Here is a 27,008-nt window from a genome sequence, read left to right on the forward strand (position 1 = left end):
GGGAGAAAAGGTACAACAAAGGCACATGGAAGATCGCTTATTTGGATGCGAGCACACGTTTTCATATAAACTTTTCGAGCGTTCGATTGGAAATTCCTCGCGGTAACCACCATGTCACTCATCAGGAAAAGAAGTAAAGGATATCAAGTAAAAGAAGAACCAGGTAAACAAAAATTTGCGTACGTATTTAATTTCTGCACCAAAAACATTCAAATTCTATTCGTGTTAATGATTTTATTAGTATTCCGAGTCATGAAAAAGGTATTTCCTATGGATCGGTCATGGTTATCGCGGCTTATCCGGTGTTTCCTCTGCGAAATTTGTAATTCGTGTGAGTGTAAAGTATACACTGATAATTTAAAATATTGAAATATTGTATATTTCCGTATATCTGGGGGATTACTCCGTATATCTCAATCGATTAAAAGTAAAAAAAGTACTGACTGTCGATGAATTATTACCTCATCTTCCCTTAACTCTTTCAGACCCTGGTGCCACAAATGTGTGGCTTTTTCTCACTGTAGATTTTTTTTTCTTGTGATCTCAGGGAAATCTGCCCTGACTTAAAGGATTGCGTGGGTTTTGAGTTAGGAATATTGTAAATGTGAACTTTGGGGGTTTTCATCAGAGGGCAACACTTGAAGTTGGGCTTTCGGGTTTTTTTTTTTTTTTAAACTCTTTACGCGACACATCAGAAATCATTCAACTCCTTTCAAATACAAATACAAATACAACGCCACAACAGGCAAAATGCCCAACGAGGTGGCTGATAAAAAGATGCCCATAAAAATATGGATGTCATATGTTTCAAAAATACAGCAACCCCATTAAAAATGCAATTAACACAAATTATAAACAATATATACACAGGATAAAATATTATACAATGCCCATAAAGAATACTTATGGTTGTCTTATTCTAAGAATGGATAGCTTCTCGATTTACCCCAACATGTTTATCGTATTTCTTTTTAAACGTGTCAATTGTGTTACAATTTACTACCTCCGGGGGTAAGCTATTCCATTTATTAACAACCCTATTAGAGAAAAATTCCCTGCGACACCATAACCTTGCATTGTCCCTCACCAATCGATACTGGTGTCCCCTTGTAAAAGCAGTTGATTGGCGGTGTACTAAAAGTTCATGGTCCATCCTATCCATCCCATTGAAAATTTTGAACACTTCGATCATATCTCCTCGACTCCTGCGTTCATCCAATGTAAACATATTCAAAAAATGAAGTCTCTCTTCATAACTCAAGGCCTGTGTGCCAATAAGGACACGCGTAGCTCTTCTCTGCACCCCTTCAATCAAGTCTATGTCCCTCTGTAGGTATGGTCTCCAAAACCTTACAGCATACTCCAGTCCAGGACGAACTAAGCCTCGAAAAAGCGGAAGAATGACTTTAGGAGTACGCGAAGAGACCTTTTTGAAAATAAGACCAAGCATTCTATTCGCTTTTTTGACAACCGCTGAACAATGTTCAGAAAACTTAAGTCGCTCGTCAATGAGAATTCCCAAATCGGTGACTCTTGTTGCATCCGGGATAGTGACCCCATTCAACTCGTAAGATAACCATGGGTTGTTCGAACCAAAATGAGCGACCATGCACTTATCTACGCTAAACGTCATGCCCCATTCATTTGCCCATGCTGCAATCTTGTTTAAGTTGGTCTGGAGCAACTCCCTATCGCTTTCATTACCGATTACCCCCATTAGCTTCACATCATCTGCGAATTTGCTAGTAATTCCATCGATACCCTGATCGAGTTTGTCGATAAAAAGTGAAAAAAGTATGGGGCCAAGGACACTTCCCTGAGGAACTCCACTTGTGACGTCTGTCCAACCAGAGAATTCCCCGTTCACCATAACTCGTTGCGACCTATCTCTTAACCACGATTCTATCCAATTCAGCAAGTTGCCCCCTATTCCAATCTCGTGTAAACGCTTCAAGAGTTTGCCATGTTGGACCCGATCGAATGCCTTCTGGAAATCAAGGTAAACAACGTCGACATTTTTGCTCTTACCCAAAGCCTTAGTCACGTAATCATAGAAGCAAAGGAGGTTAGTTACACATGACTTCCCCTTCCTGAACCCATGCTGATTATCCGACAATACATTATTCTCGTCTATCCACTTCACAAACTGCCTTTTGATGATAATTTCCAAAATTTTCGAGAGGGAGCTCGTCAAACTCACAGGACGATAATTAGACACCACCTCTCTACTACCCTTCTTAAATATCGGAACAACGTTAGCCAGTTTCCAATCTCTCGGGACGATACCCTCAGCAACACTACTCCTGAATATCTGTGCGACTGGCCCCAACAATTCATTAGCACCTTCCCTGAGAACCCTGGGATAGATATCATCTGGTCCTGGTGCTTTGCCTGCACATACATTTATTAGAAGATTTAGGACCTCCACGTCTTCTACTTGAATATCGTTGAGGGTTTTATTACCCCATGCAACACCCGTATATCGAATATCATTATCTCCATTAAAAACCGACGCGAAAAAGTCATTGAAAGCACTACACATGCCTACATTGCTCTCTACCTTAGAGCCTCCTATCGAGAGGGGGCCAACTGTCCCCTTACATCCATTATTGACGTATCGAAAAAATGATTTTGGGTCAGAGCCAATGTTATCTGCCAACCTAGATTCAACTTCCTTTTTACTATCCCTTATCGCTTTCTTCAACAGTCTTGTTTTATCAGTAAACAATGATAGGTCACCACGTCCACTTTTATACTCTCTGAATGCTCTTTTCTTTTCAAGATAAAGGTTCCGCACGCTATCCGTGAACCATAGAGGGTGTGATGTACAAACACGCTTTTTTCGAACAAAGGGTATGACGTCGTGCAAAACAGAGGACAGCTTCGTACTAAATTCTTCCCATTGACTTACCACCCCTACTGATTCCAACCGGTCTTTGAAAACTTCCGCTAACCTTCTTCTCAAAACATCAAAGTTAGTTCTCCGAAAACAAGGAACCAGTCTTTTGTTATCAACCTTACCCGAGGAAAAGTTACAGTGAAATCTGACGATACGATGATCACTGGAAGAAAACTCTTCCCCCACCGAAACATGTTCAACTAGATCCTCAGAACTAGTAAGAACTAAATCCAAAATAGCAGTACCCCTAGTGGCTTCTGATACATGCTGATACAAAAAATTTTCGAGCACCAACTTAAGAAAGTCTCTTTCATACTGATTTCCAGATAAAAGGTTCTCCCAATCAATACCCGGGTAATTGAAATCCCCTAGTATGAGAACCCTCTTTCGCTTACACATGTAGGAAATTTCATCATGCATTTTGGCAATGTAGTTTTGATCCCTATTCGGTGGATTGTAACAAACCCCAACAATAAGCTTATGACGTCTTTTGCTCTCAAGTTCAACCCATATGGTTTCAATATCACTTCTCTGCACGTCACACTCTCTAGCCTTCAAACAGGATTTCACGTATATCAACACTCCACCCCCTTTCCTATCAGATCTATTTCTCAAAAAAGTATCGTATCCTGAGATGTGTAAGAAAGATTCATCCCCATCCTTTGCCCAAGATTCTGTAATGGCTATAAGATCCAAGCCCTCCACAACTATCATAGTTTCTAAAAAATCTTTCTTATTACCCAAGCTCCTGGCATTTATTAACACACATTTTAATTTGCCCGGTGATTTAGTGTCAATCGAGAAGCCATCCAAGTCAGAGGTGGGTAATTTTCCGTCAGTACTGTTGTGATTATCATTAACTAACCCGCATTCCCGACTACGTGGTCTGGGAGTAAAAAACCTGACCTAAGACTATCGTAAACCTCCCAGACCCCTCTCTTATTTAGATGGATCCCATCCGAACGAAGCCACCTATCGGTAAATCCGGGAAGCTCCAAGAACGTGACCCCAAGTGAGGAGCAAATGTCCTTCAGGCCTATATTGAATTGGTGGATCCTACTCCTATAACCCCTACTACCCCTTGGCAGCACTGGAATCACTGCCACATCTGAACCCCCCTCCCTAGCGGATAATAGTAAATCCCGGTATTCTGACAGAGACTCACTAATATTCGCTCCTACCTGATTTGTTCCCACCCACAGAATCACCCGCAAGGGCAACTTTCGGCGATGAAAAACGTCTCGAACGTTGCCAATCTTCCCCCCAGGAAGACAACAGCGCTCGAAACCCCGAAAATCCCTACACACTCGGTTCCCAAGTTCCCTAACCATAGAATCGCCGATGATTAAACCCCTATCACTATCCCCCTCTACCTCATCCACGACCACCCATTCGCCCTCTAAAATGTCGTTGTTCGTGGAGATTGCTTCTTCATCAACAGGTGGCTCGACGACCAGAGGCTCCGTTATAACCGGGCCCTCTAGCACCCTAACTTTTTCCCGTAAAGCTTCGACCTCGAGTTCCAGCCTTTTCCTAACCAAGCACCCTTTACAATTGAAACTATCAGCTACTATACCCCTAGACCAGGGAAACCTCCCGTCGCAAGCTCTACACAACACTAGTCGAGGTCGAGGCATACTAACACTATTGCTAAAGCTAGATAATAATAATAATACTTAAAAATAGGAAAATGAGAAACGTTAACTGGAAATTAAAATAATGTAAAATACATTACTATGCAAAATATACGTAAGAGATTATACGAAAAAATTACGTAAAGTAGAATGCTCAGCACTAAATCACGAAGAATAAAATAAATATGTATATAAAGAATACAACACCCTCTAAAAAAAGTATTAAGCTACGGAAAAAAAGCTACGGTGCCCAAATGGAAGGAAAACAAAGTTGTTGAGAGTACCCGGGAAAAAGTATACACTGTTTGCTAACACTAACGTCCAAAAACCTACGAACTTATATCAAAGAAGCGAGCGAACCTGGCGAAAAAACAACGAAAATGAAATGCGAACGAGAAAAATAAATTTAAGTCGATCGAAAATACACAACGAAAATTAAAAAAAAATGAGAGCAATATAATAAAAAAAACCACTTATCTCACAATCCAACGTGCGCTGAAAAAAAGAAAATCACCGCAGAATATGACCCAAAAATAAACAACACGCTAAGTAAAACTCACGAGAACGAAGAAAAACACAAAGAAAGACACAAAATGGCGCACTGGCGTGACGGTAATCCTTCGATAATCCCCCGGCAACGGTTTCGGATAAAACTTCTTCTATTGGTCGGTGAGCGGAGCGCGATAATAGCACGTCCGTTCCCAACGACGGCGAAGTATTGAGTCGAATGCCATACCTTTTATAACTGTCTTTAAAAATTATTAAAATTAAATATTACCTTTAAAAATTGCCATACCTTTCATAGGCGGAGATAGACTTGAAAGTCTTGGGGGGGGGGGTGGCCATGATGATGATTTTTATTCATATATACGCATATACATTAGATCAGTCGGCTCCACCTTTGGGGCGGGGCGATTTCCCCCTTATCCCCCCCCCCGTATCTCCGATAATGATATTTTTTTTTAATGAAGTAGGCTTTCTTCCGATCTTCAGCAGGTGTAAACTAAGGGGTGTAAGGAAAAGTTTTCCATTAAGATATAAACTTTACAAAGATGCTTTTAAGGAGACGAGATATCTCGTCAATGCCGCTTAAAAGGTTAAGATGGTTCCCAGGAGAAAGTGCCTCTGGGAAAAGTGTGATTTATTACATGAAATTTAGTAATAAAATTCTGCAAAAAAATTTTATTTGAAGATATGAATGTATACCCTGCATCACACACATCATCATGTTGACTGAAAAAATTTGAACGAAGTGAATTATATATATTTATTCGCACAAAAAAAAAAATAATTTAAATTTGAAAAAAAATATCTAATCAAATCCTTTACCAAACAAATAGCTGGCATGAGCGGCGGTTGGTCTTACTAGAAGTTTAAATTTTTCGGTTTGCACTCGCTGGAATGGCGTAAAATCGCTGCAGATCTGAAGATGCGCTACAAACACTAGTCTACTAAATAATTCATCAAGGACCGTAACCAGGATTTTTGCCACCAGGGGCAACCATTATATTTTGCCTTCCCATACAAATTTAAAATTCGGTAATTTTATATAAAACGGTGTTCTTTTTATTTCCATCTAAAATTTCCGCCCCCTAAATTTTGCACCCGGGAAGTTGCCCCCCCCCACCACCCCTAGTTCCGGCCCTGGCTTATCTACCATCGGGAGAACTTTTCTTTGGGATCATGGACAGACGAGTTAACCTATGGAAGCATCGCTTCTAAATAAGAATCCCAACGGCCAGAAAAGATTGCTTTTTCCTTGGATACAGATGCCGTATGGCGAGAATACGGAACAGTCTGCCATCAGAACTTGCATGCGTCTCCTTTGTTTTGTTTTTTTTATCCATGTTATTATTTTATTTTATTTATTATTACCTATCCATTGTAAGTGCATTTCATGGCTTCTGGGGTTAATGTAAATAAAATAAATATATAAATATAAATTTTTACTGACACTTATGTTTTTAACACATTTTTTGAGTATCAAAACTGCAAAAACATTTTGATAACTCCAAAAAAAATGAATGATCGGGTCGAAAAGTGTTAAAGTACTATGGTGTAAAAAATGAAAGTATGTTTAACGTTTTTGCTGTATGGAATATATAATATATACAAAACTTTATAGGTCTTTAGTATTTAATACCGCCTTACAGTCAAGTGGTTAGGGATCTAGCCTCTGACTGCGCAGACCTAGGTTCCTTGATGATGTGTCTTCTAACACTTAACTCATCGCGAAAATCTCTTGGGAATACGTGATAATCACGTTATTTAAAATATATATATATATATTTTTTTGGTTATATTGTGGATTTTTTCGTTGTTTCGGTTATATGAAATTGAGTCATGATTGTCATTATTTTTTAGAGGTACTTAGCGATGGAAGTATCGAAAGTACGGCAGTTCGAAGAAAGCGTAAGCTTCTCGGTTCCGGTAAAGTACACGAAGAATCTGTGGTATTTGATGAGGAACATCATCGAGACCAGCTTTCCGTTTTCGAGAAGAAATACTTGCTATGTGCTGAACGTGGAGATGTCCCGACTATTAGGAAGTAAGGAACTGATCTGTTTTTCCATGAAAGTGAGGTACAACGGATACCATTTCATTAAAAGCTCTTTTCTCTGCCTTAATCTAATCTATGAACCTAAGTAGAGTGAACATATAACCCCTCCGTATTTTGACAGAATTTTATATTCACATTAGGCCGAGATTATTGATAAAGGTTTTATAAAAGATGTTTTACAAAACTGGAAAAAACATCCAATAAACCTATTGGTTACGAATGCAAAAGATGCGGTTAATGGTTGCCCTCACAGGAAAAACAAATTTTTCTGAGGGCCCCCTATCTAGTTATACATACCTGCCTATATCACAGAATTTGCATACTCACTCTCCCCAAAACTTTAATCAGATCAAATTGTTACGAGGCCTTTCCTTTTCCGGCACTCGAGGCTCCCGAGCCGTGGTATCACAGGCACCGGGAAAAATGACTCTTCTGAACCCTCCTCTAAAAATACCCACTTACCAATTTGCATACTTATACTGGAAAATTGTAAACAATTCTTATTGTCATGGGGAAGGCACCAAAATCACTTGAGTGCTTAGGGCCTCCATATGGGTTAATCCGGTCCTGCTCAAAACACTTGCTGTACTGGTTTGTTTCTCCAAAACTTTTTCATAAACCGTTCTGTGAAAAGTGTTTTACAACAGATATGGAGAATTCAACTCCCTCACTTTTTCAGAAAACGTATAAAAATTAATTGAAAATATGAATTAATCTTTATCAAACGTCGTATTCTTCGGCCTTAATTGAACACTTTAGATTGGCACAAACTCACGAACCCCTTGGACACACTAACTCTGAGGGCACAGGATACCATCTCCGCTATGTTATAGTCAAATCACATTGTCATTCTGATCACTCTTCTGTTTTGAAACGCATTTCACGGACACCCAAAGATTCGGAAACAACCTTCTGGAAAACACTGTTCTAGAGTGGTCTTGAAGATTCCGAAGTTTACATATTCCCCCTGCTGAAGTTCCAGGATTGCAGGACTTCAAAAAGACACAGTGTGTCACAGTGTTTTCTCATTTTTTTCGAACATCTCTTATCATCAGAAACATAGTTGATGATGGCTTTTTCTTTCCCTCCTTTCTTTATGATGTATCCTTCTACTATACACATTAAAAACCTCTCTTAACTGACACCCCTCAGATGCGGTCACCCATATTTTACGCTAAATAATATTATTATCCCTTGTATAATAAGAGTATGCATTTCAAACCCCTGATTAACACGGTCACTACTCTTTTACGGACGATTTTTTTTGTCCGCAGGTTTGTATGGCGCGTGTAGCGTAAAAACGCTAATTGGTCTAGAAACCCGAATTTTTCAGGTTTTTAACCAATCAGCGTTTCCACGCTGAAATTCTACTCCTAGGAAAACCCGGCTTTAGGTTAGGACAAGGTTGCCATATCTACTACTTTACCACACACCAACTCAGGTTATATATATCGCCATACGGCAATTTCCAACCAGAGGAGTTGAGTGGGAAATGAAGGCTCCATCCATCGGTGGTCGCCCAAGGCTCGGTAGGTAAAGAACTTCCTTCAAACGTTCTATGCCCGGATTCGAATCCATTAACGGTAACCTTCATGGTGGAAGACGAGCATCTTACCACGGCGCCACTCGGGCACGGTTATCATATCTATCGCCAATTCGTTAAATAGAGATATTCCAAATTTCTTGCCAAAACCTTGCACGTGAAATGGTTAACGGGCACTCCTCGTTAGCGCACAGAATTTTAGATCCCATGGGTGACCGTTATCAAGAACTTATACCAAAAAATACCGCACTAAATGAACGAGGTGTTCCCCTTTTGGTAGAAACGACTAAGCTTACGTTGCAGTTTTTACCAATTTTTAAAAAATATTTCCATCGGAATAAATTCTTTTACACATAATCCGGTAGAGCTCATCCCAAAGATTCAGAAACCGTTGCAAAATGAATTTCGAAAAAAACAATGAAAATGTTCCCTTTTGAAATATGAAGTTCCTCAGTTGGACTTGTGATTTTTGAATAATGAATTTGTTGACCTGCTTCCACTTATTTCTTTTCAGTTTATTGGAGAAGCACAAAAATAATTCCCGTTTTGACATGAACTGCCGCGATGCTGTCGGCAGATCGGCTCTCGTAGTGGCTATAGAAAATGAAAACATGGAGTTGATCGACTTGTTGCTTGATAGTGGAATAGATGCTGGAGATTCGTTACTGCACGCTATCAGTGAAGAGTACGTTGAAGCCGTGGAAGTTTTGCTGCACCATGAGGAAAAAATATTCAAACCAAACAAGCCGTATGTAAGTAAATTAAGAAAATGTTACTTTATTGACTAATTACTTAAAAGTTTCTCCTAATTTAATTTAATACACACACACGTGTACATAGAAAGTCTAGTCTGAAGAAATTCGTAAACATCAGATGCTTCCAAATGAAGAAGAATCCAATAATTTAGGCAAATAACAAGGAAAGGCCGCGAATTCCTTAGGCTGCACTCATAGTGGAGCGAAGAGGTAGGAGGTTCAAGAACTGCGACTAGGAAGAAAAAATGCATAGAGTGTAGAGGAAGAGATGTCTATTCACAAAAAGCAAAAGAGGATAACGATAGATAAAATGGCCGGATGGTTATGTAATGTAATAGTGTGTTGATGATGATGATGATGATGATGATGACTCCGAAGAAAGGGGAAAGGAAAAAAGGGAGGAACGGACCAATCAGCAGATAGCGGAAATCAGCAGATCGAGGTGAAAACAAACAGGTTTGTTCAAACCACGCACCTCTTTGAGTGGCCTCTTTCTTCTCGCTTCTCGAATATGTGTGGTGTAGAACAAAACAATGCAATTGTTTTCGTCACCAGTCTCTATTATGCACTCCGACAGACCAGTCACGACCCAGGCTCTTATTATTATGCACTCCCACACCTCTTGGTCGCAACACTATGTGCTCGGCTTTACGCGTATTGACATTCTATGGGTGCTGTCCTGAGCGGATATAAATGTTGCGATGCGATCCATTATCGGTAAATGTGTGAAAAACCGGTTATTATGCATAATCGCTTATCGATCGGTAAGTTTGATAAATTTATCACTTCTATCAGGTATCATATTTACTGGTGATTATGCACAGGGCCGAAACTAGGTATTTTTCCTCCCGGTGCAAACATGATTTTGCCGCCCTTCGCGACTTTAAAATTCTATAATTTTTTAAGGTTTCTTTGTTCCCACCTAAAACTGCCACCCCCCCTAAATGTTTCCACCCGGGGATCAGTTGCCCCCTGCCCCCTTCAGCCCTCATTATGCATAATACCCAAGTGTCGTTGGTAAATTTGATGAAAGCTAAAAAAATTATCACTTTTACCGGTGATTATATCCAAGCATCGTTGGTTAGAGTTAAGGTTGTTAATTTACCAAATAAACGAAGGGTGATTGGAGTACGTCGAAGAGGAGTTAATTATATCGGGGTACAATGGTGGAATTTGTTGAATAGGAGTTTGTTATATTGGGGTCTGATTGTATACGCAAAAAAACTTTAAAACATTCGTTAAGTCAAAGAATTTTTTAAATGGAAGTTCATTATATTGGAGTAAGATCGTAAATTTTACTATAAACGGGAGACCATTATATTGGTGTGCGATCGTAAAATTTGTTAAATAGGAGTTCGTTATATGGAGGTTCGATTTAAGAATTCATCAAATAGGAGCTATTTTGGAGGGGGGGAGTGTTCGGGAAAATTCGTTAATTCAGAGTTAACCGTATCCGGTTCAGAATCTAGCTCACAAGTACGGTCACCTAAATAATAAATTATATTACAGCAACGTGACCGATGTATAATATTTACCAATATGAAATGGAGATTATGCGTAGTTACCAGCAAATGTGTATATATGATGAATTTAGTACGATTTATCATGTTTATATACCAACGACACTTGGGGTAATATACAATATCGCCGGTAAGTGATAAATTTGATGAAATTTATTAAATTTATCAAACTTGCCAAAATGGTCGACAATTATGCATGATAACCGGATTTATCATATTTACCGTAACAAATATATTACCAATGTCACGTTGACTAGGGATCGCACTTGTTTTTGAAACCAAATCTCAATTATCGGTTGCTCAGCGGGAAAAAGTGCGTCCGTGAAAGTGAGACTCTGTGGTTGGAATGGGTAGCCAACCCAAGTCGGATCACCGGTCAGTGTGGCAGTGGTGATTCTGCGAGCAATAGGAAAAGAACACGATTCCACATCGGAAAGTATGATCGCAAACGTCATGTATAAGGTTGAAATAAGCCCAGAAGATGAACGAAAGTATACAGTACCAGTAAGTGGCAAGTTAAATAACATTTGTCGCTTCATCATCGTTGCAGAGTTGCAGCAGACACTCAAAATTGCAACCATTTGCCATGGTAGAATACGTGATTAACAGCAGCGTTGCGTTGACTAGCGAACACACAAATTCTGGAAAATGCCTTCATTTCAATGGCAACGTCTTTGTGCTACAAGCATGTTAGCTGTATGCATATCAGAAAGTTCGTTGATTCATGAAACCGTTTTCATTCGTTGAAACCGTCATGAAAAAACGTTGCAGGTGGGAAAACGCTTTAAACGGGAAATCTAAATGAGAATTAGTTAGAGGTGAAACCATGAAAATAAGTCGTACTAAGCGGGAAAACGTTATAAGTGGGAACTTTATATGCAAGATCGACTGTAATAAAAAATAAATTGCAATATTTCTTGCAGACAAGCACGCAAAAATACCGGAAACCCGCCATATCAGCGAGGAATTCAAGTCTACTGCTGGTTGAGAAGATTTTCAACATTTCAAGAATGAAGAAATGAAGATAGTGAGAGTCACAAAGACACACTCCACCGCTCTTCATCTTCTTAAAATGAATTCCTCGCTAAGGGGGTCATTCAAGTATTACGTCAACATCGGGGGGGGGTTTCGGATTTGCTGACTTTTGATGACACGGGGGGGAGGGGAGTTTGGATGTTGCTTAAGTCATCAACCACCCCTTTTTGAAGATATGAAATATTCTAAACTGCTGACGAAATTTTGCTGACAGGGGGAGTGGAGCCAGTGTTTTGCTGACTTTTGCTGACAGGGGGTCAAAAATGGCTGAAAATCTGCTTACACAATACTTGAATGGCCCTGAAATAGAAAAACTATTACACATGGATCAAAACAGGGTTAAACATATATAACAGAAATCAGTGGAAATCGAGATGAACATCTGTCCAATAGAAAAACGACATTGTAACAAATATACAACATTATAAGGACCCACATGGATCACAACAGCATTAAACATATGGTCTGGTGTCCGAGTGGGACATAAATTTCACCCTTTAACCACTCCTTCAACATTACAAGAGGCGGCACCAAAATGCGTACTTGCTCTGGCTCAACGAGCATCTAGTTGCGGTTCGATGAATGGAAGCAAAACTCAAAGAGGTATAATTTGATGTGGCATAGCTAAAGTGTTTGTTGCATTTTCATGTCCTTTCTTATCACTTTTGTCGTTTCAGAGCTGGGAAACAGTTGACCACGACATGGCCAGATTCACCAAGGATGTCACGCCCTTGATACTGGCAGCTCACCGGGATAACTACGAAATAATAAAACTCTTATTAGACAGAGGAGCAACTCTGCCGATGCCACACGATGTCCGATGTGGTTGTGATGATTGCGTTCGAGGTACCAAAGAAGACTGTCTACGACATTCCAGGTCTAGGATAAACGCCTACAAAGCTCTTTCATCTCCGTCTCTCATTTGTCTCAGCTCTACCGATCCAATCCTCACAGCATTCAAACTCAGTTCTGAACTGCGAAGTCTGTCATCTGCAGAAAATGAGTTCAAACAGGAATACACTGTAAGTATCTCTATCGTCTTTTATTACTCGAGATCTGGCTTTTAAATTCCAGTTTGGCAAGTTCACTGTAGTGTAAATAAGAGGGTATGGCTCCCCACATCCTAGAGCAGGGCCCCTAAACTGGGATCTTCTGTGGGTCAGACTTTTCACGGGCCACTCTATAGTTAATTCATAGCTTTAAAAAGCAAAAAATGATGAGAATTGTCCCGGACCCCAGGGCTACATTCCTGTGAGCACTGCCCTTGTGGGGACCATGTGACAGGGCAGTTGTACGATAAACAGTGAAACCTCGATACACACCACCAGATATAACGGTTTTTTTTATAGGCTGCCGTGCTTATTTTTGTGTTAATCTCAACCCCGATATAAAGGTTTTCCACTTTTTAAGGAATCGAAATGTCGGATTAAATTATTCGTTGAATCGGGGTTTGACTGCAATAATATTATCGATGATCTTGCATCACCAGAATCCTCACTTAGTCGATAACGATCTCATTTCTGAATGTTGAGAGGCCCACCAGTACGTGCTTCATTCTCGATTGATGTGCGGTTGTAGGCTCTTTTATATATCGGTGTGTGGTGCCCATTTCTTCATCTCCGAAGATCTGTTGAATCTCGCCGATTGTTCACTAAGCTTTTTTTATTTTTATTTTATATTTCACGAAATATAATGCAGCAGTGATGTTCAAGTTTTTCCTGCCATTTTGCCAAAAACAAAAAAGCGACAGTGCTCACTTACCACTTCCTCATTGATCGGCGGTCTGCCGGAAACTGGCAGCTTCTGCATGCAGGTAAAAATTAAAGCATATGCACTAGGATCGCCTACATGCGTGCACCAAACCGAAAAAATTTATTTTGCAATTTTTGCAATTTATTGCAAAATTTATTCACATTCCATATTTTTGTTTCTTCTCTCATCTACAATTTACAATTTTCTTCTCTCTAACAGGTTTTTTTTCCCTTTCTTGTGTATCGGCAAATGGTAAGAGAAGATTTAACTAGGTGACTGCATTTCATTTAGCTAAAAATTTGAACATTTCTAATTTCGACCCAAATATTCACCAATTATTGTTGAAACTACCAAAAATTTCAAACCAACACTTTATTTCATCCAATATCCTCAACGAAACCGTCATGTCTGTTCGGTACGAACTTTCACACTACTCCACTTTTTCGAATGTCCCTTTTCGTTCTCTTTTCTTTCTCTCGCGACTTCTGTTTCTCCCAGTCCTTCTTCCAACTCTTTTCTCCTGATTTTTACACAATCACCCAAAACAATCGCCAATTCTCTTAAAGTAAGAGCTGACCCACATTTAATCCCTTCATTTACGGTTTTTTCGCGACAAATAAATCATATATAGTTGACGCTCCAGCGATTTATGTCTCCAAAATTGGTATGTACGTCAACATTTAGGGAAAAAAATGAGTGTAGGTTCTTCCTCTGTTATCAACAAATCCCCCATCTTTCCCTTATATACAGGGTGTCCTGTAAGTGCTAATGCAAACTTTATCTCATCAACCGTCCGTCGTAGAGGTATAATTCTAATTTAACAAATGCTGAAAAGATGTTCAAAAATTACATCAATTTCCAGTACCAATTTCCAGAGTGAGAATACAGTGTGTCACAAAATAAAAAATCTAAATTTTTATACACAGTCCCCTTGTCTTCTAACTTCCAGTTAGTTGTTGCCCTGTCTTTTCTGAGCTCAACAAAAAAAGTCCCATGCTTTTATCCCATATTCACTGAGATATTTTAATTCAAAAATCGGAGAAAATTTGTAAAATAACAGCAAAAACTAACGTATAACACTCCTTTCCCTCATCTTCGCTTTCCTTTCCCAACTTTTTCTTATTTCTGAATTCGAATATCGCATCGAATATTGCAGTTAAAAACACGGAAGCTCTTTTGTTGGGCTCAGAAAAAACAGGGCAACATCGTTGTGATTGAAAGTTAGAAGACAGACGGACCGTATAAAAATTCAGATTTTTTTATTTTGTGACACACTGTATTTTCACTCTTAAAACTGGTACAAGGTAGTTTTTGAACACATTTGGAGAACATTTTTTATATGAAACCATACCTCTACGACAAACGATTGATGAGATAAAAGCCGCATTAGCACTTACACAGGACATCCTGCCTATTTTTCTCTCGTCGAACCATATGTTCTCACTTCTCACATTATCTTCACTTCAGAAAAATGATTTGCATATCGCTAACGCTAGAGGAGAGAGTGAGGGGAAAAAGATGAAAAATAATGCTGAAATAAACGAAAAAAATCCAATTCTATTAAATAACGTGTCACCAATAAAACGTCGCGGTGAAGCAAGTGAAAGAAAAGAGAGAGAGAGAGATTTCGCATATATGCATTCCCTTCATATAATCTATCTCGTCCTTGTTAGGCCGGGATTACACTATAAAAGTTTGATAAAAGTAATTTTATAAAACTTGTAAAATGCCACCAATAAGATTATCAGTTTCATTTGCTCGAATGTAACCTATGAACTTTATTGGTTGAATTTTTTGAGTTTTATACAAGGGATTTTATCAAACTTTTATAGTGTAATACCGGCCTTAGGGAAGTCGATAAAATTCAAACTTAACATAGCATACAATACATTCTACTTCTCTTCACAAAAATGTGAAGAGAAGTAGAATGTACTTTAAAAAAACAATTAAAAATTACAAATGATTAACAGAAAAATTCGGTGATTGTCCATGATTACAGAAAAGATAACGCCATCGAGTTGGTCTCGTTGAAAATACGAGATAAAAAGGGGACAAATTTATCAAAACGCCAAGACGGCAGAAAAATACAAATACAAAGGCCACAAGAGACAAAATTTCCAAAGAGGTGGCTGAAAAACGATGCCCATAAAAAATATGGTTGCCGAATATATATCTAAATTATATCAAAAATACAGCAACCCATTAAGAGTAATAAAACCAATAATTACTGTAAAATATGAATATACTGCCCGTGAAATATTATGGTTGTCTCATCTAAGTATGGATAGCTTCTTGATTTATCCCACTATGTTCAACGCATTTCTTTTTAAACGTGTCAATCGTGTTCATTCACGACCACCGGAGGTAAGTGATTCCATTTATTCACAACCCTATTAGAGAAAAACTCCCTGCGACACCACAACCTAGAATTATCCCTTACCAATCATTTCTGGCATCCCCTTGTCGGAGCAGTTGATCGACGATGAATTAATAACTCATTGTCCATTTTATCCAGCCCGTTGAATATTTTAAACACTTCAATCATATTCCCCTGACATCTGCGTTCTTCCAATGTAAACATTTTCTAAACAAAATCAAGTCTCTCTCTCTCTCTTCATAGCTTAAGTCCCGTGTGTCATCAAGAGTGCACGTGGTTCTTCTCCGCACCCCCTTGATCAAGTCAATGTCTCTTTGTAAGCATCGTCTCCAAAACCTGACGGCATACCCCAATCCAGGACGAACTAAATCCCGGAAAAGTGGAAGGATCACTTAAGGAGAACGAGAGGAAACCTTTATGAGGATGTGTGAAACCGAGCGGGCTTCTGAGAAATATCCATACAAAATATTTAAAATTCACAATTGAATGTAAATTAACACAAAAATTGCTGAAAATTTTCAGCACTGAAGGTGGTTTTAAACTAACAAGAGAATCAATTTTCCCGAAACGAATGAAAATTTTAGACTTAATGAATTAAAAATAATTGAAAGAAATAACTTGATGGAAAAAATAACTTCAGAATTGATGGACCAAATAACTTCAGAATTGATGGAAAAAATAACTTCAGAATTGATGGAAAAAATAACTTCAGAATTGATGGAAAAAATAACTGTATAAAATAACTATTTGATAAACAAAATAATTCCAAAATTGATGAAAGGCATAATTCCAAAATTACAAGAAAATAATTTACCATGAGAGCGGGGCCCGGTGCGACCGCACCTGTCGCACACCTCTAAGGGCGGATCTGAAATAATCGTAGGATGCAGATTGAAAAAATTGTTACTCAAGCTACAGATTCAAAAACAAATGTGCATTTTGCATGAAATAGATTCTTTTTATCCAAGCATTGCTCAAACTTAGCGGGTAAAAGAAATAAAATATAAATGTGTCATAGGTTTGTGAAATGTGTGTTTTTCAAACTTATTTCAATTATGTAAAACATACTTCATCGTATAGTTTTATTTTTTACAAGGAACTGCGACGAACTTGCCAAGAGTATGCAACCGCATTGTTGGACCACACTAGAACATCGTACGAGCTTGAAATCATGCTGAACTACGACCCAGAAAGCACAGTTGAAGAGCCTGGAAAACGTATGAAACTAGAACGGTTAAAGTTGGCCATTGCTTGCAGACAAAAAACAGTTGAGTGACTTCATATATTGTCATTAATATACACTCTAAACGCCACGCACATAGTGGGGCAATCAAGAGGTACGGGATAGAGGTTAGCGACGAAAACAGTTGCATTGTTTTGTTCTGCCCCGCACATAAACGAGGAACGATATAACGGAGAGAAAATGGCAACTTCAGGACGTGCGCGACTTGAAAAAAGAAGTTTGTTTTTGCCTCGATCTGCTGATTGCGCTACCTGGTTCTTTTTCCTCCCTTTTTTTTCCTTTCTCTCTTTAAAAGAAAAAGAAGAGCTTCTGTGGAGAGATCACCATCATCACATCCTTACACTTCAGAACTCTTCTGGTCATTTTCTCGATCCCCCTCCTCCTTTACTATGTGTGGACATCTTTTCCTTCACACCTATGCGATTTTTTTCTTAGTCGCAATTCTTGTACCGCGTACCTCTTCGTCCCAGTATGTGCGCAGCCTAAGGGTCTGCGCGACTTTCTTTCGCTCGTGGTAGCTTCCAGTGGACGACCGTCACGAGTCTTCGCTTGACTACAAAATTTTAAACAATGAACTTATATTTTTGTTCATGTTGTATTTTGTTCGTGTCATATTTTGTTCATTGTTTTGGTGCCCTTTTTTTTCAGTTCATAGCTCATCCAAACGTTCAGCAGCTATTAGCTACAGTATGGTACGAAGGAAGTCCGGGATTCAGGAGGAAAGGTCCTCTTGGACAGTTTGTGGAAATATCGAGGATTGGGTCTTTGTTTCCCATCTACTCTATAGCTTATATGATAGCTCCACAAAGTTCTTTCGGCCATGCAATGACTAAACCGTTCACAAAGTTCATCTGTCATTCTGCATCATATTGTTTCTTTTTATGTACGTAAATATACACTCGTTATTACCTTTCTTTTCATGTTTGTGATTATTATGTTCCCATATTGGTTCAGTTAAACTTCTACCTTTGTGCCCTAGTGCTTCTGATAATGGCTTCACAGAGAGTAGAAAATCATCTCATGAAATGGATAGGTACTGACTATTTAAGGGAGAAAGCAAGGTTGGCAGATGCTCAAGAAAGGGGTTCTCCTCCAGGAATAGTGGAATCAACTATCTGCTTATATGTTATTGGTATGTATTAAAAAAACTCTTTTCTAAAGTGTGCTTTCGAAGATATTCTCAGGATCGGCTTGAACATCTTTCGATAATATGGTTTCACGTCTCAATAAAAATTTATATTTATTGAGATCAGGAAAAGACACTGCAAATTTAATGAATCTATTTGAAGTGAAGACCTTGAAAATCTGTATCGTGCAAACTCATGTACTGTCCAAGTTGGCGTCTCAGATGCCCAACACATGTTAGTGATAGATCTAGTCGTGAGCAAATCAAAGAAGTGTGGTAGTCAGATGGAGACATGCCTGGAAACACTCTTGCTGTGCGCGGCTGAGCATTGCCTAGATAGAAAATGCCTCTCCATGAGAGACAGATTGTAGAATGCATAGGGCGAGTGTTGTAGCTGGCTGTAGGATGGATATATCTCTGGTTTACTTTGTTTAAAAACCACACAGCATTCCATTTTGTTGTGTGAGAATGATGTCCTGAACATATGGCTGCGGCACGGTCATACAAAATGTATGTACGCACAATATGACAGTACACGAATTACGCACTGCCGTATGCGATGACTCCCCTGACCATCACAACAGCTTTCAAGTGCAGTTATATCGCTCAACAGCATAGGCAGGATTGAGCTACAAACATGGCTGTCGTCAGTTCCCAAGCAGAATATGAATTGGTTCGACAACCCGGTGCTGTGCCCTATAGCTGTTTAGTTTCTTCGTGAACGACATCACTGCGAGCACAATCGACGCGACGGTGGATTGCTGTGAATGATAGCACACGTAATGGGCACCGTGTGATCGAATGTCCTTCAGACAAACACCTTGAAATGGTATTGCCAGAGAGAGAGGGGGGGACTCGTAACGATAGTGCCATCCATTATATTCTAGAAACCTTGAGTGCCATCTGTCTTTGTCTGCCGAAGAATTTGTGAATCGCCGTTCGTGCATTTCATAGAACAGACAGTTCTCTCTACTGGTGTTCTGGTTAGGCCATTCTTAACGCCACTGCACACTACTCTGACGTGACGTGATGTAGTCCGTCAGTGACATGGTGAATTCTGATTCGTGGGAATTCTGTGACGTAGTAATGTCATTCCACTGTTAAAGAATTCCCACGAAACAGAATTCACCATGACGCGTCGTACGAACACGTCGCGTCAGAGTAGTATGTAGCGGCCTTTAGTTTAATCGCAGTGTGAGATCACACTGTAAAACTACAGACAAGTAGGCCCTGAGAAACGTTATTAAGGCTACAATAGAGTCATTTTACGCCTTCTGGTGGCCCCTTCATCTTATCACGGTGGTGATGTTATAGATGGAGGTCTTACTATTCTTCCTGGTTCGTAATTTGTTTTTGTGTGTGTGTTTAATCAATTTACTCAAATAGAATTACTTCTCTTGCAAGTTGAAGAATTTCATAAAGGTGTCTTTTTCTTTCTAGGTTTTGTCTGGTCAGAGGTCAAGCAGCTGTGGGAAGCTGGATTAGAAGGGTACTTGAAAGACATGTGGAACATTGTTGATTTCTTCACGAATATGCTCTACCTCTCGTGCATTGGACTTAGGTTTTCATCGTATTATATAGTACGTCTCTTTTTGTCTTATAAACGCAAAATTACAAAAAGAAATCACAACCATTAATGCCTTGGAGTTCTATTGATTTCAACTCGCAAACGTCAAATTTTCACTTTTCAGAATACAATTTGAGTCAGCGTCTCTTAACATATAGGTCACGATCCAAACTTGGGTTGCAGGAGCTGCTGAGATGGGTCATACGAATCCACTTACAATACGTTTGTAAATTTATTTGTTCCGCTGGTTTCAGAGGCGTCTTAACGATTTCTGTGACCTGAGCTCAGACCGAGACAGTTTTTGGGACTTCTTGTGTGAGTGAGTGCGTGCGTATGTGAGCGAGCTATGATTTATGTAAAGTATTTTTTGTAGAGAGTCCGGCGCCCGTCATAGCATGACATTACTATAGAATGCCCAAGAATGCTGAAAATTATCTAAATATAAAATTATGAATACTATTAACCCTTTAAGCGGCAATTAGAAACCACCAATACTCGCTTCAAAATGCCATATCTTTTTTAATGAAGTACGCTTTCAACCGATTTTTAGCAGGTACAAACTAAACTAAAGGGTATAGAAAAAAGTTTTCATTGAGAAATCAACTTTACAAAACATCTGGTTTTGCCGATGCTAAAATAAGAGGCTTTTATGAAGACGAGATATCTCGTCATTGCCACTTAAAGAGTTAAAGAAACATTAATAAAAATTCAGACAGAGAATTTGAAATAAAAAAACGACATAATTTCAGAATTAATGAAAAATTACTCCATTTCCAATTATGAGAGAAAAATATTCCAATGTTTTTCCACACACACACCACACAAAATTAGTGAAACAAATAATTCCAGAATTAGAGACAGATTTCAATAATTCGGGACCCCTCCCCTGTTTGATATGGGTCCCTGAGTTCAGATCTTGCTGGCCCATTTGTTGAACCAGACGCCATGGACTGGTTTCATTTCCTTCGGAAACTGAACATTTTGTTAAGCAGTAATATTTAACAAGAAATTTTTAAATTAAAAATACACCGATGGGTCGTGAAGTTGGTGATGTCGCTGAATTTCGGGTCGCAACTAAAAAGGTTAAGAACCCCTGATTTTTAAGTACTGTCAAAGACTAATATAATGGATAGACTGTTTTTTTTTTTTTGTTGTTTTTTTTGCTGTCTCTGACATTTAGGTGCAACGAGAACTAGCAGAAGGGATCAATGCTCATCAGCCAAGAGAAATGTGGGATCCGTATGATCCAATGCTGATTTCTGAAGGACTTTTTGGAGCTGCGAATATATTTAGGTGAGATAATTCTCTTTCTAGCTCAATTAGAATTAGAACCTCCAAGCATTTTTTGAAGGATTTTGGATAAAGAGAACTTTCGTTTCCCGTTATGTCTTTCTCTCTTTCAGCTTTCTAAAAATGGTTCATATATTTTCCGTGAATCCACATCTAGGACCTTTACAGATATCATTAGGAAGAATGGTGTTCGATATCATCAAATTCTTTTTCATATATGCTCTCGTTCTGTTTGCGTTTGCCTGTGGTCTCAATCAGTTGTTATGGTATTATTCAGACATCGATAAGCAACTATGTTACAGTGGTCCGAATGGCCGACCGAATCCTGAACATCCTGATTCTTGCCTAATATGGAGAAGATTTTCTAAGTACGTGGTAAAACAATATATATAGTGAAAAGAAATAATGAATTTTTCCTTTTACGAGAAGTCACCACAAATCAATTATAAAAGTTTCCTGATAAATACAATAAAACCTCTCTTTTGCGGACACCGGTAGGACAAAAAAATTCGTCCGTAAAAGAGGGTGATCGTTAATCAGGGGTTTGAAATGCATACTTTTATTATGCAAGGGTAAATTATTATTTAGCCGTAAAAAAGGGGTGACTGCATCGGAGGGGTTTTACTGTACAAAATTGCACTCGAGACAGATCTTTATCTAAATATCTACAATATTTTATTTCATTTTTTTCTAAATAATAGCCTATTTGAGACTTCTCAAAGCCTTTTCTGGGCAAGTTTTGGCCTTGTCGAGCTGGAAAACTTTGAATTGACCGGCATCAAAAGTTACACGAGGTTTTGGAGCTTGCTCATGTTTGGATCATATTCTGTGATCAACATAGTTGTCTTGCTGAACCTACTCATCGCTATGATGAGCAATTCTTACCAGATAATATCAGTAAGTATTTCGTTCCATAATGATTATAATCTCATTGTATCTATGAATGAGTACGTTTATCAGTTATTATTATTAGTTCATAGCAAATATATTTAGGTTTGGGATTTAAGATTTGTTTGATCTACAATAATTAAGAAACAATATATAAATTTTGCAGTCTTCAATATTTCATGTGAACCAGTTTATGATATAAAACTTAATTGAGGAATAGAAGACGAAGAAAAATCCAACCCTAAATAGTAGTTCGTAATGAGAATTTACAAATTGATATGTTTGTAGGATCAGTTATGCGAGTTATCTAAATTTATTTAGTGGCATTTATATGAACAGTCGGTGCCATTAAACATTATGGAAGTCCTTAGTTTCAAGAACTGTGCATTTGATAAACTCTTTCCTAATCACTCCTTTCCTCTTAATGTTTTCCCATAGAAGATTGAATTGATTTAGTATTTGCAATTCCTATCGAACACGTTTATACCCTGAGAATTCATTCAAGTTGAAGTCACAATGCTGATGGTCGAAAGAATATTGTTTCTTTTACAGGAGCGATCTGACGTGGAATGGAAATTTGCTAGAAGCAAACTGTGGATGAGTTATTTCGAGAGTGGTTCAACGTTACCACCCCCATTCAATATTTTTCCATCCGTCAAATCCATTCGCAAATTGTTCAGATGTGAAACAAAGCAAGCATCTATAGAGGTATGAACTTTCTACTAATTATTCCAATTAAAATAATTAAGAGTTGTATTACTCAAAATTTTAGGTAACAAAAATGATGATTATTTTATTATTCTTCAGTGCTGATTGCTGATACAGCTTACACAGTTTTAAAACTTAGTATCATTTATTCAAAATTCTATTAAAGATATTTTCTTTGTTAATAATCATTAGGTGAAGAAGAAAAGTGAGAATGATTTCGAATACAGGGTAAGCATTTTCAAGGATTTTTGTGTGATATCAAAGATGAGTAAGTGGCAGTGAAATAGCTATTACAAATTGCATATATACAGTGTCTTGTCAATTCAATACACGTACGTCATTGTATATGTTTAGTATCATTTTGTTTAATGCCATCCTTCTTGATTATAATAAATTTCATATATATTCATCCCATAGATGGTGATGCGTTGTCTGGTGCGCCGTTACGTAACCAATCAACAAAGGAAAGCTGAAGAAACTGGCATTACAGAAGACGATGTTAATGAAGTTAAACAAGCTGTCAACAGTTTTCGTAGTACACTCTTTGAAACACTTCGGAATAACGGCATGAAGTGCGAGCATTCTCCAAATGAGACTCGTGAGAATCATTATACACTTTATTTCAGGAATTGCTGCAAAATCTACTGAGATGTAATTATTGTATCATGATGATTTGAAACACTCTATATTAGTTAATGAGTTTTATCTTTTTTTTCCAAAACAGTAAGTCGGAAAGAGAAGATAAGGGAACGAAGACTTTTGAAGGACTTTAATATTGACCTTGTAGAAAGTGTCATGGAAGCTGTATTAAAGGACACGAGGCAGAAGAAGAAGTTCAACTTGATACGTCAAGGCACAAGAAAGAACAATGCCCGAAAGAACTGGAATATAATGGTACGAGCAACGAAAAGTCATCATAATCCAATCGGAAAAAGCAACACCGAAAGAGCCGAAAGTTTAGATGATCTTCGTGAACAGGTGAGTATTATGGCGGAAATTATAATCCGTCCAATATTTGATTACATTTTACTTCAAAATTTTCATTACAATGAGTTATTGAAAAATCTTAAAACAAACACGAATGTCAATTGTAAAAAACCTACCATGAAAGTTATTTCACCTAAAAATCCTTAGAAACTCTCTATTTCGTTTCTTTAATTGTTTCCTCTTACGTATTTTACGACAGGTACTTCAAGAACAGGAATCACCACAGCTGAGAGGCGTTGAAAGATTCATTGAAATAGCTAACAAAATCCGAGATTTGGAGAGAAGAGGAGAAACAAGTAAAAATTCATCTAAAGACAAAAAACTCGAAGAAAAACAGAAATTTCCGGACTTGAACGAAGAAGCAGAGACCCAAGAAGAAGCAAAAAATGGACCTACTATGGCATCATGTCTTAAGCAACCAAACACTACCAAGAATATGACTTATTCCGTAAACTTCCAGCCAAACGAGAACACTGAGAAGCCTGCGACATCTGAAACAGATTTTAGTCTAGGAAGACCGAATATTGAATCCAAATCAACATCATTTGGAACAATCCGTGAACAAAACCAACCGATATTTAGCCTCTCTCGAATTCAGCCGCAAGTAACTGTAATCGACATGTCTGGTCAAGTTGAAAATACAGAAACAACAACGAAATCCAAATCGAAATCTGGTTATAGGCGTGAAGATGGTACCTCACTAGGCATCCCTTCATCCACAAGAAAAATATCACCAATATCAACTGAGCCGGAATCTACAAAGCAAGAATCTGTTGCCCAATCCAGAAAAACGGATCAGAATTCAACTTACCAGTATCCATTGAAGTGCAAATTTTTCAGGACTGAAAAGCATGAAACACCTGAAAAAACCAAAATGAATACTTTACAAGTCAACGAAAGTGATAAACGAAGAGGCAGCATGCCTGAAATTACTAAAAAGAGTGGATGGATATGAGGAATCGCAATGGCAAGAATCAATCCTTTAGAAGGAAAATAACATCGAAATAAATTTAAAAACTCTTTGATAGACAATCCATTTATGAAATTATATTAAACAATCAAATAATCCATCTTTAATCACGGTATGAGAATGTAACGTTGTGAATTGTCGATTATGTCTCATGTTTGATGATCAGCAATAAATTTCCGAGATATTCTTTATGCTGTTTAGCCTAAAAATGCTGTTTAGCCTTTCACTCGAAGAGTCGAACTTTTAACACCGACAAAAAACAATCAAGCAAATTGTGACTATTTAATTAGTTGAAAAACAATACCTCAATTTAAAATACCTACACGTTTTTTTGAAAAATGCAGGCATGGAAGTTGAATTGCAGAAAAGTTGAATGCATCCATAGGGTGTGAACATAGTGCGTCCGTATTTCAGATTCTGGAAACTCGTGTCGTCTCCGATTGGTTAAAAACCCGAATTTCAACTTTTTTTTTATCTTGAAATTCGGGTTTTTAACCAATCGGAGACGACGCAAGTTTTCGGAATCAGCACTATGTTCCCACCCTTAAAATACAGTAGTATAGCTACAAATTCAGGTATTGATCCGACTAATGTTTAAAAACTGCAAAACACTCTGAACAGTCCAACTTATTTTATGCTTATCTTACCAACAAGGACGCGTAATAATATCATACTATTGCCACGAAGTTGAATCACTTCACAAACACACAACTTATTACCACTTTTTTAACTCCACAAGAAATTAACGATTTTAGCAACAACTCCATTTGGATGCAAGGGTCATCTTTAGTTCATCCAGAGATTTTTAAGTGTCTCAAAATTGCGTAAAAATGATGATGACGATGTTTCTAGAACTTTATTGCTAAAATGAGTGGGTTGATATAGTATACATGAAGACAAACAATTTTCCCAATGGTTCTTATATGGTCGCAAATGACTTTTTTTAACCGCATATTGATATGCAATTTAAGCCACTGGCGCCAAAAAAGAAAGGGAAAAAAAGGTACTAAAGTAAAAAACTGTGGGAGTAAAAGGGAAAGGGATATTTCTCCAATGCGCATAATACCTGTGATGTGAGCAAAGATGCCATATTCTGGAGATTTCTGTAGTTGGCAAATGTACGTATCTCCCGCCTGAGTGGGTTGTGAACCTTAGTTTTATTACAAAAATTGTTTGCTTGATGTGCACTATCTATCATCGCTCATTTCAGCAGTTAATCCAGCATCATCTGAGTATTTAACTTCTAGAATTGGAGAAGAGTCCAGAAAATGCTCAAACCCACGACGGTTTACGAGCCTGAAAAACATCTTTTCATTAAGTGATGGCTGAAAAAACTTGATCAACTACAAAAAATTCTAATTTCTCAGTGTAATTAATAATTATAAAAATACATATGCAACGCCACAACAGCCAAAATGCCAAACGAGGTGGCGGAGAAAAAAATGCCCATAACAAATATGGATGTGATATAATGTATTTCAAAAATACAGCAACCCAATTAAAAATGCAGTTATAAACAATATATATACATGATGAAATATTATACAATGCCCATAAAGAATACTTATGGTTGCCTTATTCAAAGTATGGATAGCTTTACGATTCACCCCAACATGTTTATCGTATTTCTTTTTAAACGTGTCAATTGTGTTAGAATTTACTACCTCCGGGAGTAAGCTATTCCATTTATTAGCAAACCATATTAGAGAAAAATTCCCTGCGATACCATAACCTAGAATTGTCCCTTACTAATCGATACTGGTGTCCCCTTGTAAAAGCAGTCAATTGACGGTGTACTTTTTTTTTTTTGAAAACTTCGATCATATCTCCCGCAAAATATTTTGGCTCGAAATATGCATGGTAAGAAGACAATGTATAAAAATTAATGCACACACACACAGCCAGGTTTTCATCAGTATAACTTTATCTGAAGAACTAAGAGATGGCTCCCAAAAATATCTTTTGATGATCTTAAAAAGTTGAAAAAAAAATTTCCATATTAGAAAACAGAGTTATTCAAAAACAGTTTCAGGGTTATTTAACTGTGCTCAAAGTACTGTGCACTGTGATCTTTCTTTGGAAAAATATCAGAGGACTCGCAATGTTTTTGCCATGATAGCAAGATGCTTTGTTGGCTTGTAAAGTTAGTTGAAC

At 38.0% G+C, this 27,008-nt stretch overlaps 1 protein-coding gene across 1 annotated transcript; it reads left to right on the forward strand.

The window, feature by feature from the left end:
- LOC149072926 (transient receptor potential-gamma protein-like) lies at positions 1-25,044 on the forward strand. Its single transcript, XM_089246661.1, has 16 exons — positions 1-163; positions 6,898-7,081; positions 9,151-9,388; positions 12,624-12,968; positions 17,172-17,342; positions 17,967-18,201; positions 18,298-18,450; positions 19,885-20,024; positions 21,192-21,304; positions 21,415-21,669; positions 22,003-22,198; positions 22,742-22,897; positions 23,090-23,125; positions 23,315-23,495; positions 23,622-23,875; positions 24,084-25,044. The coding sequence occupies exons 1-16, from the start codon at positions 112-114 to the stop codon at positions 24,837-24,839; spliced, it is 3,465 nt and encodes a 1,154-aa protein (XP_089102787.1). The 5' UTR covers positions 1-111; the 3' UTR covers positions 24,840-25,044.
- The last annotated feature ends 1,964 nt before the right edge of the window (positions 25,045-27,008 follow it).

Source organism: Pholcus phalangioides, unplaced genomic scaffold (genome assembly GCF_987345545.1).
Source record: "Pholcus phalangioides strain wild (caught in Gottingen) unplaced genomic scaffold, Ppha-v1.0 ptg000017l_1, whole genome shotgun sequence".
In the NCBI taxonomy this organism is placed as follows: Eukaryota; Metazoa; Arthropoda; class Arachnida; order Araneae; family Pholcidae; genus Pholcus; species Pholcus phalangioides.